This window comes from Embiotoca jacksoni, unplaced genomic scaffold (assembly GCF_022577435.1).
Source record: "Embiotoca jacksoni isolate LCO1_2020_lvr unplaced genomic scaffold, fEmbJac1.0.p SCAF_5, whole genome shotgun sequence".
Taxonomy (NCBI): domain Eukaryota; kingdom Metazoa; phylum Chordata; class Actinopteri; family Embiotocidae; genus Embiotoca; species Embiotoca jacksoni.
This window is the reverse complement of record NW_027185403.1, coordinates 3,381,394-3,396,049: the sequence shown is the minus strand read 5'-3', so window position 1 is coordinate 3,396,049 and position 14,656 is coordinate 3,381,394. Positions and strand designations below refer to the sequence as shown.

The 14,656-nt window shown below is 39.0% G+C and overlaps 1 protein-coding gene across 1 annotated transcript; it reads right to left on the bottom strand.

Annotated features, from left to right (window-relative positions):
• Positions 1-3,648: 3,648 nt before the first annotated feature.
• On the bottom strand, positions 3,649-6,571 carry nkx3-2 (NK3 homeobox 2). The gene is made up of 2 exons (XM_069171176.1): positions 6,068-6,571; positions 3,649-5,375 (listed from the first exon to the last, which is right to left on the bottom strand). Exons 1-2 carry the CDS (start codon positions 6,438-6,440, stop codon positions 4,951-4,953), a joined length of 798 nt encoding a protein of 265 aa, XP_069027277.1. The 5' UTR covers positions 6,441-6,571; the 3' UTR covers positions 3,649-4,950.
• Positions 6,572-14,656: the final 8,085 nt, after the last annotated feature.

The following is a 14,656-nucleotide window of genomic DNA, read 5'->3' as shown; positions in this document are numbered from 1 at the left end:
ATCATGATTCAAGGTTGAATTAATGTAATATTTCTACATTAACTTTAGTCTTAAATTTAAAAAATTGTGCGCACCAAATGTTTTTCTTTGAAGATATGAACCATGAGAATCCAAAAATAAAATAAATGAAATCATTTATGAGGAAAACAAGCTTTGTTGGTGATTACAGTCAGAAAGAGGATCAGGATACAGGAAAAGGATTGTGTAATGTTATCATTAAAAAGTATCATTAAAGAACTGTTGAATTACAAAGTCTTTCCTCAATATCTAAAACTTTTTCTTAACTTTGTCCCACCAACAGCTGAAGTGGGAAGTTGAGATTTTCACAACCACAATAAGTTGACCAAGATCCATTTACTGTCATATGGAAGCGGGTATCTGTCACTAATTGACCTCTTCATGTTATCTGTTTATAATATTCCTGGAAAATGTGAGCTGCAGTGTTTTACAGTCCAGAGGTTGAATCGTGGTCCTCATCTTTCCCACTGCAGGGGAAGGTTTTGGCTGTGAAAAGGGGATGAAGAGGAATCTGCACCTGGGCTACTTTGAAGCAGGTGGCAGTGAGTGTCAGCTCAGTATACCCCCCCCCCCCCACACACACACACACACACACACACACACACACCCCACACACCCACACACACACACATACACACACACACACACACACACACACACATACATACACACACATACACACACACACACACACACACACACAAATAAATAAATAAATAAATGCTTGTAAGGGTTTGACTGACAGCTTCCCAAACGGACAGAAAACTTTGGAGGAAAATGAGGCGTAATTATTTTTAAAAAGGTTGTTTTTAAACAACGCTCAAGGCCAAAAACGAGGACTGAAAATCTATTAGCGTTTGAAAAATTTAGCCAATTACTTGTTCTTTTTTAAATTTCACTGGTTTATTCTGCAGTGTATATTTAGTCTGCGGTCTTGTCGCCTAAATGCTGAGCGTATTTGGTCCCTTCAAGGACAAGGAATTTCAAATTGACAGGGCCAAATAGATGTAACGCAAATTAATGAATTCATAAGGAAGTGTTGGATCTGTTGTGTCCATTAAACTCAATTGCGCACGAAATTCACCAAAACACAGAAATACAAAACTAACATTGTTTGTAATTTCTCGTGATTGTTTTATGGCTCGTCCACGGCTGCTTGTAATCATTTTATGATGAAAAGATATCAATATTTAAGACTGTATCCGTAAAAAGTCGCACAACTGAGATGTTTAGTTGATCCCTGCATGTTTTCCATTTGCAGCGTTAATCCTTGAAATATTGATGAATAACATTAATGCGAATAAAGACAATACACCTATATAGGAGGCTATAATTGTACTGGGCGACGGAGAAGCAGAGCACTATTCAACATGTAAAATTATATTTGTATTGTGGTAAAATAAAATATTGTCCAGACATGTTAAAACCGACGTGTGGCCGCAAATTTATAAATATTTAGACATCTGCCTACGTCTATTGTTTGAGGTTTACACGCACAGGTTTATATAACTTTAATGCCTTAATAAATCTGAAAATGCAGATAAAAATATTCAGCTATTAATTTAAACTGCTAAAAGTTATCTTAAATATAATTGATATGTTATTAATCGTTTGCAGTTTCACTTATTTGGGGATTTTCTGCTTGTGGGGATCTTGTGAGTGTTAATCTTGGAATTCAGCGGTTTTAGAAGCAACGTTTAAACATTTAACGATTTATAAAGTGAATATTTTCGCTTAACATATATTTATGTTATATTTAACTCCTGTTGTGACTTTAGGTGAAATATCAGGAGTTTTTACAAACGTATTAACTTAACGTCTTGCTGCAATTTTACAAAAAAAACAAACAAACTGCAATTTATGAGCAAACCCGGCAGTAAGCGAGGGCCCGCTCATAATCAGCGGTATTTGAACCATGAATTTTCCTGATGTCGATCATAATGTTCTTCATTTTAAGGCTCATTTTCTTGGTTCACTCCATGGCGTTGTGTAAGGTGCCAAATAATGTCAATTAAATGTAAATTTTCTGTCACCGAAGCTACTCAATATTAATGAGTTCAGCGCCTCTGAAAATAATTAGGTTACTGCTCAGTACATAAGTCAAGAGCAAGCGGCTGAATTGTTCTTGACTTACAAGAGACCAGTTAAGGGCAAACCTTTTTAAAGAAAACATCAAAATAATTTCAACAGTACAAACCAAATAACAAAGAAATCATATGGACCTGGTTGAAGTTCTGTCTGTAAAATCATTATTCCACCTGTTTTGGGGCACAATACACGATTCAAAATTCCCAAACTGCATCATTTTACTGACATAAAAAAGACCAACATGTTGAGTAGAGGCTAGATGTAATAAAAAAAAAAAAAAAAAAGCTACTTTTGTTGAGTAATATTGGAGAAAACGATGTTACTGCATACGTACATACATTTCTGGGTCTCCTTCATAAAGTTTTTTTTTTTTTTTTAATAAATTAGTCAAAGTAGTCGCAGCCTAATTAAGAAACACAATAACGAGACTTTATTCCTACGAGCGAAGCGTAAACTATATGAAAAATAATAATGGGGAGACACTGGAATGGGTCTAACGTGCACCGATGGGGGTGTTTGCATTTCAAGTAGTCCAGGCTGAAAGGAAAAACAGCCGCGATATGTCCCTCGATATCAGATATCTCCACATGCAGGTATGAAAGGAAGCTATGTGGGACGGTCCACTCCTCAGTATCCCTCTCTGTCCTTTAAGCTCCGGAGCAGCCAATGAGGAGCATCACTGCCGCTGGTGTTGGCCTCCGGTGGCGCGTATACCTGCATCAAGGAGATCAGATTTTAGGACATATAGGCGCCGTTCGTTCGGAGGACTGTTTTAGCATAAAGGGTTAAAAAAAGATGGCACACTGATCAGCTAAAACCCCACGTGCCCAGCTGTTGGTGCGCAAACGTGCGTAAAACGCAGTGGAGTTGAGCGTTGATTTTCCCATTCGTTTCCCAGTAAATGACACTTGCGGAAGTTAAGATCTTTGGTGCTTTCAGGGTCCATACATGTGTCAGTTTATTAAAGCAGCATCCGTGCTGCAGCATGTGGTCGTGACCTGGAGATTTCAGTCTTTTTTGCTCATCCAGTCCAACACCTACTGATATACAGGATGCTGAGTAGGTGTCTGTAAGGAATTTAATTATTTAAAATTGCTAGAGATGGATGCCTGAAGTACGGCAGCTCCCTGCTGACTGGCTACAGTATAACTTAATATTTCAGTTCCAGTATGGGGCCCAACATTGGAAGGAGAAACTTATTTTCCTGTTTGAAAAAAAATATTGTTTGCTGTGTGCCAACAGCCCAAAATGAGAACCCCTTTTTCCTTCTTTCACTTGAATTTAGGTGCAGCGACATGGGCCTCCTTAACCCCAGAATACTCCTCTCCTTGTGTTGACACACAGCCCTAAAGGTAGCTGTCAGTTTGCCCTGTCCGGGAATCACGGAGCCATTCATCAATGTTTGACAGGTGTGTTTGGGAAGAAAGCCATCAAGGCCCACATGACATCTACAAGGTCTCAGTGTGTAACATCATGGTGAGGAGGAGGAGGAGGGTCAAATGAAACACACAATTTTAGAAAATAATTTAATGGATAGCTCGTTATGTTTATTTGTTATAGGTCAAATTTTGCCTTATTATTCTTGTTTCATTTGTGCCCTCATAACACAGAAAAAGGTCTCAAATTAATTTGTGCCAATGATAAAATGATGCACGAGGTATTTACAAGTCACATTAATCTAATATATTGACAAATATGAGAGGACTCAGCAAAAAGGGCAAAACACAGCATTTGTATCTGTTTGAACCTGTAACCACCAAGATTAAAGGCTGTGATCTCAAGAATAAGTAGTTATTTATAACAGTAATTCTTACGTGTTTTTGTGCATTTTTTCTGGCCAGTAAGTGGTCAAATAAAAGTTAATTTATAAAGCAAACTGGCCTAAAAAAATTTAAAAAGTTGTTTTAATTATTGCTAAAACTCTGACTGCTATGTTTATAGGCTATTTGTCCTTATAATATATTATTTAAAATGAAACTGTATCCAAATGACAGTGATGCCTGATATGTTTTAATGTTTTTTCATCTAAACAGTCATTTAACACAAATAACACATTAAATTGAATTAGGAGTCGGTTTGTTTGAGCCTGTTTCCTGCCACACGATCACATTCAGGCCAATAACTCAACAATCCGCCTCTCTTCAGTCTGACACCGAACATGCCCACACTATAATGCATTTTACATCCAAATAATGTAAATAATGTATATACTCAAAAGTGCTGAAATATCTTACCTTTTACAAACACAGCAAGAAAAAAAGAAAAAAAAACACAACCTGTGACAGAGACAGTTATTTGAAAAGTCAATGCCTATTTCCAATAACTGCAGAGGTAGGAAGGCGAATGTAAAATATAAACCAACATAAGGTGTCATTTTCAGTCTGTTTAGGCCGCCAGTTCCCTCAGAGAGGTCCGGGGGGCTTCAGAGGTCCTTGAGGGGGTCCCAGCAAAGAGAAGAATACTTTAATGTTATTGCTGTGTCACTCCTCACAGGTTAACATACTGACATTTCATAAGGAGGTCCTGTCTCCCCGCTCACCTGCAGTTCAGACATGTATGATTTTAGAAATCATACACTAAATCATGAGGACTACCTTGTTTACAGGGTCCCTCAGGACTGACTCTCACTAAAGGAATTAAGAAGTCATTTTAAAGGGTTTGAGGATGTGAAAAACCATGAAGAAGTCTGGGAACCCCTGATCTTGCCTGGACAACACGATGAGGCAGTTCAATAACAGACGCTGAGATTAACAATCCTCTCAGGTCTCCTCCTCTTGTCAGAAAAAGGGGAAAGTTAGTTTGGTCTCCTGGAAGCAAAAATAATAAAATGAATAAATACAGTTCTCACTGATTCCCCGCACACGCAGAGAGTGTCCACGCAGGGAGGCAGTACGCGTAGGGGTAATAGTAGGACGGCTGCAGGGAGAGCAGCGGGGGCCGCAGGATCTCTCCCGGGCTGTACTGTCTCTGGTCGTCCCGCACCAAAACTTTCACCGCCACCTTCTTCACTGCGGGAGTCGACGCCATCAGGTCAGCGGCCATCTGGCGGCGTTTTGTCTTGTAGCGGCGGTTCTGGAACCAGATCTTGACCTGAGTCTCTGTGAGCTTCAGGGAGGCCGCCAGGTCCGCCCGCTCGGGCCCGGACAGGTACCGCTGGTGGTTGAAGCGGCGCTCCAGCTCGAAGACCTGCGCGTGAGAGAAGGCGGCTCTGGAGCGCTTTTTCCGCTGTTTGGGCTGGTCCAGGCTCTTCTCGTCCAGGTTGCTGGAGTCTGAGAGAGAGAGAGACACACACACAGATGGGCCATGCATGTGAGTTCCTGTGTTTGTCTGATAATTAAATGCAGCTAGAATCACCTCTGTTGATGAGTTGATGGTTGCTTTAGGTCGTGAATCATTGCAACAAAAAACAATATACAAATAAAAATCTAAAAATAGTGTAGACACATGCAAGAGGATGTTTTGTAGTTTTTGTTTTAGCACGTTGTTAAAAATAAACTGTTTGATTTTCTCCAGAGTCGCTGGAAGAAAGAAATGTCTGTTTATTTCAGGCCTCAAGATCTGAAATTGTGCAGACGATTTGGAGATTATTTTGTAGAAGTCTTCGGTGTTAATGACTTCAGTTAAAAGTTAAATAATGCCATTGGATCATGAATTAGCAGAGTGGTGACAAATGCAAACGATGAGCCAAAATAATCGTGTGTATAGGTGGAAATAATTCGTGCGTAAAAGTAAGCAGGATGTGGAGACGTTTAGCAAATAGGTCTGATACCTTACAATAACACAAACGCAACACTCGTGATGATTCCACACAGCTGTAACATCAGTATTAAACATTTGTATCAGTAATATAGGCTTGATTTTCGTCAGAACCATCGGTTTTACAACAATACATTTCATGGATTTGTTGGTTTCACTCAAATCAGAAAGTTTATTGAGACTTTTTGTCCAGTGGCCTACTCACCCGTGGCATTATTGGGCTCACTGTCACTCTTTGCGTTCTCCGCAGCTGCAGACTCGTGGTCCGTCTCCTCCTGCAGGCTCTCCTCCGGCACATCAGACGCAGGGTCTCCGTCCTTCTCCGACTTGCATACGGCCGCAGTCTTGCTGTCGTTGTCGTCGCTGAGTCCCGAGTCCGAGTCGTAGCTTTTCTGGTCGGTCGGCTCACAAGCCTCCCCATCAGCTCTCCTAGAGCCGCCGTTCATCTCCCCAAATATTTTCCAGCACGCCGTTTTGGAGAAGCACATGTCCAGATCTGGCAAGTGTCGGCTGTCGTCCTTTTTGTTCAGGATAGCTTGTATTGAGAAAGGCATCAGCGAGTTGCCACGAACGGCCATTTTCAAAAAAGAGAAGTTTGCTCGGTCTTGAAGTTGAGTAATTAACCGGCCCGGATAGTGGAGCAGATGTCAGTTCATCCACATTTTAGGCTACTCCGTCCGTAGAGCTCTGCTGCTGCTGGACTTTTTCCCTCCCGTGTTGGTTCCTGGTCGCATCCCCGCGGGAGAAGCCGTGAAAAGTTTCTGGTACATCCGCAGGCACGATGCTGCTCCGCTGCATAGCTCTGCCATCAGCTCGAGCTCACTCGCGTCTCCGGCCCTTTTCACCCAATTTTTTTTTTTTTTTTACCATACACCCTCACCTGTGACTGACAGGCACTCCTCGTCGCCTCCTATTGGCCCAAAGAGGAGGAAAGCCGTTTCTCGATTGGCCACTGTAAATGACGTCACGCTGCTTTCAACCGGGTGGGAAAAAATTTGAGAAAAGTTTGGTGGAAGATTTTTGCAGGAAACTAAGATGACATGCAGGTTGCAACCACACACATTAATTTCAACCGAAGCTTCGTACAAAACAAGAGACAAAACTGCATATATTTGGGCTTCGTGCTGACAAAAGTGTTTGTTTGTGGTGTTTGAGCAATCTGAAATGAATTTGGGACAAATTAATTCCAAGTATAGAACTTTCTGGGCTACTAGTGTTCAAAATTTGTGCAGTTTAGAAAATGAAGATCCCGTGCGTAAAAGTCTGAGATCGCAAGAACCCACATTTCAGCAGTAACAAGAGTCAAGAACACTAGGAGAACGGTGTCTCCCATTTTCCCTACAACACTTAAATGCATCGCCAGGACAATGAATTTGTAGGAAATGTAATATTTTTTCAAATTTAACCCTTCATCATCCAGACAGGTTTGCTGGTAGTCCAGTGCGTAACGCGTAATCTGACGGATTTTTTTCTTCAGTAAAATGTTTGGCACCGACCAGCGAGTGACAGGTTGATACCGTTTCACACTTTCTACGTTTTTTCGAAGCTTTAAGGTCATTTTTTTTGTTACGTCCACGGCAGCCTGCATCATTAATTACCATGGCCAGGTAGGCCTCAGCATGAGCGCACAGTTCTTACATTGCATATGAGTTTAAAAACTAACTTGAAAAACTGTTGACACCGTGGGTTATATAATACAAGTGAATTTCATGAAACGAGACATTAGCCTATCTGATATTTACAATCCGAATATGTTCGTTTCTGTACCAGTCAGCTTGTGCAACGTCCCATAAACAGACCACATTTCCTAAATAATAAGTGACACAAGAAACTGAAAGTATATCTTACTAACGCAGTTTTTGACGCTTTAAAAAATATCAAGGATAAAAAAATGCACTGACTCATTCTTGTTACGTGAAAAGAAATAAATTTTTGTCTATCACCTGTTGTTGTTGTTGTTGTTGTTGCTGTGGTTGTTGTTGTTGTTGTTGTTGTTGTTGTTAGAGCGCTAAACGTCTTTGAAACTGCCCGCATGAAGATTGCCATTTTTATTAAAGATGTTGAAACTCAGCTCAGTCCGAGAGTTCAAGTGGACAAACATCTGTGCTGCAGATTTGGATCGTGACCTCTGCCGTTTTACACGACGCCTGACTAAAGAGCAGATAAACAGTAGACTGTTACTGAATAGTCTTTTTTTTTTTTTTTTTTTTTTTTGTAAGGAATTAGCTTTTCTCCGTCCAAATGCAGAGGACAATAATGACATGACGGAACAATGAGGATTATAAAATGGCCCGGAGTTGGTCTTTACCTTTTGTAGAGGAGTATGCAGCCTGCAGAGCTTCAGGTTATCACATCCTGCAGGCCAATAAACTTTTGTTATGCTTTAACTTTTAAACTCATGATTACTTAACCAGTCTTAACAAATAGCGCCGAAATCTTGTTAACTGGAGGTATGGCAAAGAATTCATCAGTTGGTAATAAACCACATGAATTAAAACAAAAGAGTAATTTTCGTTTTGTAAAGCGAGGCCTAATTAACGATCATATGCTATAATAATTATAATAATGATAATAATGATTATTATTATTATTATATTTTTTTTTTTAGACATTTTAGAATAAAATAATTTTAAGGCTGTCAGTGTAAAGTTACTTTTTTATTATTATTTTTTTTTTTTTACTTTTATTCTGCTTATTCTTTATTTTAATTTCCGTTTCTCTTTTGCTTCGTGGTATTTTCTGCTCATCAATCTTGCGACTTCAAATCCGCAGACTGTTACGCGCAGAATAGATTATTTTAAGACACACATCAAATTGACCTTAATTTTAAATGAAAGCTAAATGAATTCTCTTCAGCTTTGTCAGTATTCTCTGCTCACAGACGTCTGTTGGGAAACTTTTAGCGAATGTTTGTGAGAAAAAATAGATATAAATCAACGTCCGTTTTAAATATTGACCCGTGAATTAAATAGATTTCTCTCCTTCATGCTACTCCTTTTCCCCCTCCATTACACGTCCTGAAAACATCTGAAGCGCTATGAAATATTCCCACAGCTCTGGTCAATGAAGGCAACATCATGTGAATGATCAAGAGATATAAAACGTGCCATAATATTCAGTCATGCTGATTTAGACACAAGTTTATCAGTGCTGCTGTCACCTTGTGCACAACCCTTTGCGTGCATGTATTATACCATCTAGTGGCCACTGAAAATACCTCTTTGACATCTTGTACCTGTGAGGTCAACACAGCAAAGAGCAGAGTGAGATTTAATGCAAGAAAAGACTGATTTCATGGCACTTTTAAGATATGAGGACGTTTTTCTCCAAATATTATTTTCCAAACTCGATCAACTGCTCAGCTTCAGCTGAAAGTATGATATTTATTTTTAAGAATAAATCACCTAAACTCTATAACTTTGTTTAACTGCCTCTTTCTGCTCCGAAAATGAATTAAATGCTGGTGAATGAAATTATGTGGCATCGTCTCAGGGCTGGATGTGACCTTGGGGATGAAAGTAAGCAATGAAAACACAACTGGAAAAAGGGAAAAGCACAAACCACTGGCACATCTGGATATTTTCACACACCCTGCCCTTGTTCTTTAAGAAACTGCTCATTTCACCCAAGGCCAATACACAAGTGGTTCACTTTTCTATTCTCTTGTATTGTGGAGTTTTCCTCGCTCTGTGTCCTTCGTGCATTTCTTTCATACCACACTGTTGTGTTTTGTCCTAAAAACCAGCCTCGCTGACCCGAACACTGTGCTTTATCCTGGGAAAAATGGAAAATAAATAAAGCTGTCTGCCAATTCTCCAACAAAGTGAGGCAGTGTGAGCCAATCACTGTGAAGTCAAGCAGAGCTCCGCTGGTTAGTCTGTGTTTTAGTAACCGCACTGCGAGGAAGACCAATAAGCTGTAAGTAGCTGGAAATGGCAGGAAATGTAAACAGATGCTTAGTTTTTATTCAGACAACTAAAGGGGAATTTAAAAAAAAAAAAGACACTCATCAATTAAATGTTGATTGAAAGATACATAATTACTCAAATAAAACAACTGTAAATAAAGTAAATTAAGTTGTTAGGACATTTTCCACAACATTTCACATATTCTGTATTCATTCTGTAAATTACACAAGAATTACAGAGAAGACAGACAAGAGAATGAATCAGGTTTTTTTTGTTTTTGTTTTGTTTTTTGGTACAGCTGTCTGGCTGCATGTCCCCTTTATGTGAACATGTAAAACTATTTAAGGTGTGATGGCCTCATGAGAAACAGACCTGTCAGGCAGATTCAGACGGAGTCGTTGGGTACCAGCAGTAGATGAAGTCTTTCAATTATCATTAACTCAAGTAAAAGCAAAGAAATATTAGTAATATATCAAAAGAATGCCCCCTGTCACTGTCAAACTATCATATTATTATCATATTATCGTATTATTTATGATCTATTATAGTAATCTTTAAGCACTAAATTACTTGTTAGGTTTGATCTGTAACGAAGCTCCGTGTTTTATAAACTATTCATGTTTGTGTAAAATCTTGACTTGTAAAGTAACCAATAACTCCAGCTGTCAAATAAATGAAACCTATAAAATTTTAAATGGAAATACAGAGTTAAAATTAAATAAAAATTGAACTGAAACACACTTAGTAAATACTTAATTACATTGCTGGAGATGTAAGAATGTCATTGAACTTTATATTCTGGAGATCGTAGGATAGAATTTTATTATTATAAATGTTATTATTATTATTAATAATAATAATAATAGTGGCAGTGGGAGTCTGACAAAAATTCCATGAATCAATGTGTATTGGCAGGATGCTTAGCATGGCAAATAACAATGATTCACATTCTCCATTACATTTTCTCCATTGTGAGAGAGAGAGAGAGAGAGAGGGAGTTTTGTACTAAAAGAGGAATTGTTTCTTTCAGACTGCTGGAGTCTCGTATTAACTTACTATACTTAATATCTGGTAAGAACAGGAAGAATAGAAAACAAAACCTGTTGCAAAGTAGGGACTCCTTATCTCTGTGGGAAAAAAAAAACAGCCATTACATGTTCTCAGAGTCAAAGATAACTTCATGTTACTTCTTTTGTTTAGCAAACAGTCCAAAACTCAAAGATAATGAGTTTACAAACATATAAAACAGAGAAAAGCAGCAAATTGTCACATTTAAGAAGGTGAAACCAGTTCAATTAGAGGGTTTTTACTTGATAAATATTATTTGGACAAAAGTTGAACAAAAAGTGTTTAATTAACATTAAAAAGGCTGTTTGCTGTTTATGAACAAATTTCTTTTGTCTGTTTATAATCAACATAAGCTGAAAGCAGTTTGCTCTCTCTACACAGGTTGGCTCCCTCTGCTGGAGATGACGAGAACCTGCGGCCTCAGAGAAAAAAGTGAAGTGGAAAGATGAGATGTTCACTTTATAATGGCCATGCCGGGAAATGGTACATTTAGTCTTCTTTTTTTTTTTTTTTTTATCTACAACAACCGGGTCCCTTAATATCCCCAGACTTTTTGTCTGCTCCCCTCCAGTGTAACACCGGGGTGAAATCCCCTCCACCTTTCCAGTAAAGAAATAAACTTTAATGGCATATTAGGCTATTACGTTTGCCTCCACCCTCCTGCCTCCTCTTGTAACTTTAATCTCATGTTTTAAACAGAAATCTCGCCTGATGCAGCAACATGCCAGTTGCCGGGGTAACGTCTCTGTTTCTCCTCCTCTCCAGGGTGTGTTTATGACAGGTCTTGAGTTGCTGGTATGAAGAAGGAGGCTCGCAGCACGCCATGCTCCCCCTTCAACTTCTCCCCCCTGCTCCTTATAGCTGCCAAATTGTGTTCAGATGGAGCAATACATGAGAGGGCACTGCCAAGAGTCATTTGCAGTAAATGCTCCCAAACGCCCTCGAGATTTCTCACCAAATATCAGATCCACCGTGATAGCAGCCTTAATCAACCTCAACATTGGAAAGTGGAAGGAAAGGGAAAGGGGGGGACGGAGGGAGGGGGTGACGGGGTGAGGGGGGGATTTACTGCCAGCTTTAAGTATGCTTTTAGTCACCTAAGTTACAACTGAACCCTGTTTCCCGAAGAGAAATTATCCTTGCATGCGATGGAGCACTAAATGGAAGAGCCCTTGGGACAGAACACTTAATACAGTAAATGGAACCAAGAGACAAGCAGAGAGAAGTTCCTCTGTCTCCTGGAAGCTGTTCAAAACATCCCAGCAGTGACTGCGTTACTGCAGACACAGGAGCCGAAGAGGGGAGGGGGGGGGGGAGAGAGGGGTTAGGCTGCTGTTACAGTCCAATTAATGTGTGTAGATAGCACAGACGTGATTTATAGTTTATTTTTGGCTCTGCTGTGCTGACAAACGAGCTTCCATCTGCCTCTGGCACGCAACAGATAATGCCTGCAGCTCAAGCACATCATGAAAGGCTCCTCAGGTCTGAAGAGCCTTTCGCTGCCTCTTCCTCGGGCCTCTGTGACCGGCTCCTTTCTCTCCTTGCTCACGCCTAAATGAAGACATCCTTCAAAGCGGCGCACCCCTTTCAGGGGTTTCATGTCACATGGAAAAATAACACTTTTGAACATAGGAGTTGATGTAGTTATGAAAACTTCAAGGACCATTTAGAAATTCTTGGGATATTATGGGCCTTTTTCTTTTCAGACGGTGAAGTGGCCGTCACAGAGTGCAGCTGCAGCTTCTGGTCCATGAACACAGGCTCCGCATTCACCCTCTGAGACGTGGTTACGCCTCCGAGTGAAGTTGTCTATTAGGGGATTGATTAACCAGTTATTCTAAGAAATACCAGGACATTGTTTGAATGTCTTGTTTCATCTGACTAACAGTCCAAAACACAAAAAGAATCAATTCTGAAGATGAATAACAGGAAGAAGCAGGAAACCATCTCCATGAGAAGCTGAAACCAGCAAAATGTTTGTCGTCGTTTTTGCTTCAGAAATTATTTAAACAAACAACTGACTAATCAATTTGTTGGATGACTGATTTTTTTTTTTTTGTCCGCTGACTAATCAATGTATGGATTAATTGCTTCATCCTGGTGTTCTTTTACTGTCAACAAATCACCTGGAAAGACCAAAACAATGAGTTTGTCTCTCTTTCTGTCTTCTCTATCAAATCAACGAGTCACAAATATATAGTTTCATTTTGAAAATATATAGTTTCATTTTGAAAATATAAAGTTTCATTTTGAAAATATAAAGTTTCATTTTGAACATGAGCTCTGTGGGTTTTATCCGAGCAGACTGATGCAGATGTGTATCAGATGTGTGCAGGCTGGTGTATGTGGAAATGAACAGCGCTCATGTTCGTTGCTGTGAAGAAAAACATCATCCAGAGTAACAACAAGGCTCACTGATGGGATTTTAATGGTTTTTGGACAACAGTGGAGGAGTGAGACTTGCAGAAGATAATTCATTATTCAATAATTCATTAATTAATTCATTGTTTGGTTTTGGTCTTTTCTTGTGATTCACTATAGTCCAACAGATACAGAACTTCAACTTGTTTAGGGCCCTAAAATCTATTTTTTTAATCAGTTTGCAGAAACTGTCCCTCAGTACATAAACACACAGTTTTCTATCAAAGTTTCACAGTTTTGTTTTTTCGCAGAAGAGATTTTTTTGTGTTTTATTCTGTTCTCTCAGTAAAGGTGTAAAAAAGATGCACCTAAATCAAGCCAGACCAACACAGTCAGACATGTAACTTACTATTATCAATTCATCTGCAGGTAATTTTCTCTATTTATCAACTACTCCTTTTGATATAATATATAACTCATCATTTTTGACATCTTTAAGTTGCTTCATTGATTCTTGTCTAAAATCTATAGTCAGTTTACTTTCTGAAAAAGAAAAGCATAACATCCTCACATTTGAGAGAATGGAATCAGTAAATATTTAGTATTTCTGCTTGATAAAAATAACAAAACTGAGAAACTGATAACTCGACCAGTTAATTCTCTGACTATTTGATTAATTGACTAATAGTTGCAGCTCTACACATAAACCAGATGAAGTTTTTTGAGTGTTCAATCTCTCAAAAATTATAATGTTTGTCCCATTAATAAATATTAATTTTAGAAGAATGTCAGGGCTTTCATTTAGCTGAAAGGATTAATCAGAACTTCATAGTTGTTAAAGCACAGCTTATTTTTCTTTTCTTTTTTTAATTGTTGGATTTTGGAAGCAAACTTCTACCATTGAAATTGTATTGTAAAACAGTAAATAAAAGTAACCTCAAATGCATCACAGAAGCAGAACAAATGTCTACAAAAACTAAGAATCAAGGTTAAAAAGATCAGTTTTTAAAATTCATAAGCACAAACGTGATGTTTTTATAACGCCACACAGCGCTGACATACTGCAAAGAATCCATTTGACCCCAAAATGTTGGTGAGTAAACTAATATTTTTCAAAAATATTTCCACACAGTTGTGTATTCATGATAGCTTTAGATGCCATCTGTCAATCCAAATCTCAACTGAGCTGCAAAACTGTTCAATTCTGAAAAAGCTTTAAAAAAAAAAAAAAAAACCTCTGTAAGACTCTTAAGCCACCACCCCTCCCTCCCTCCCAGCTGCCTGTCGCTGGCTATTTCTCTGACTCTTGTATGAAACACTTCTGACGTTAAACACCTGTTAACTTTTATGTCTTGTGAGAGGAGTGGCTGAATGGGAGAGCATTATGTTCAGTGCCAGTCGGCCCGGCCAAATCCCCAGTAGAGGAAAGACCACTCCCAGTGCAGAGAGGCAGCAGC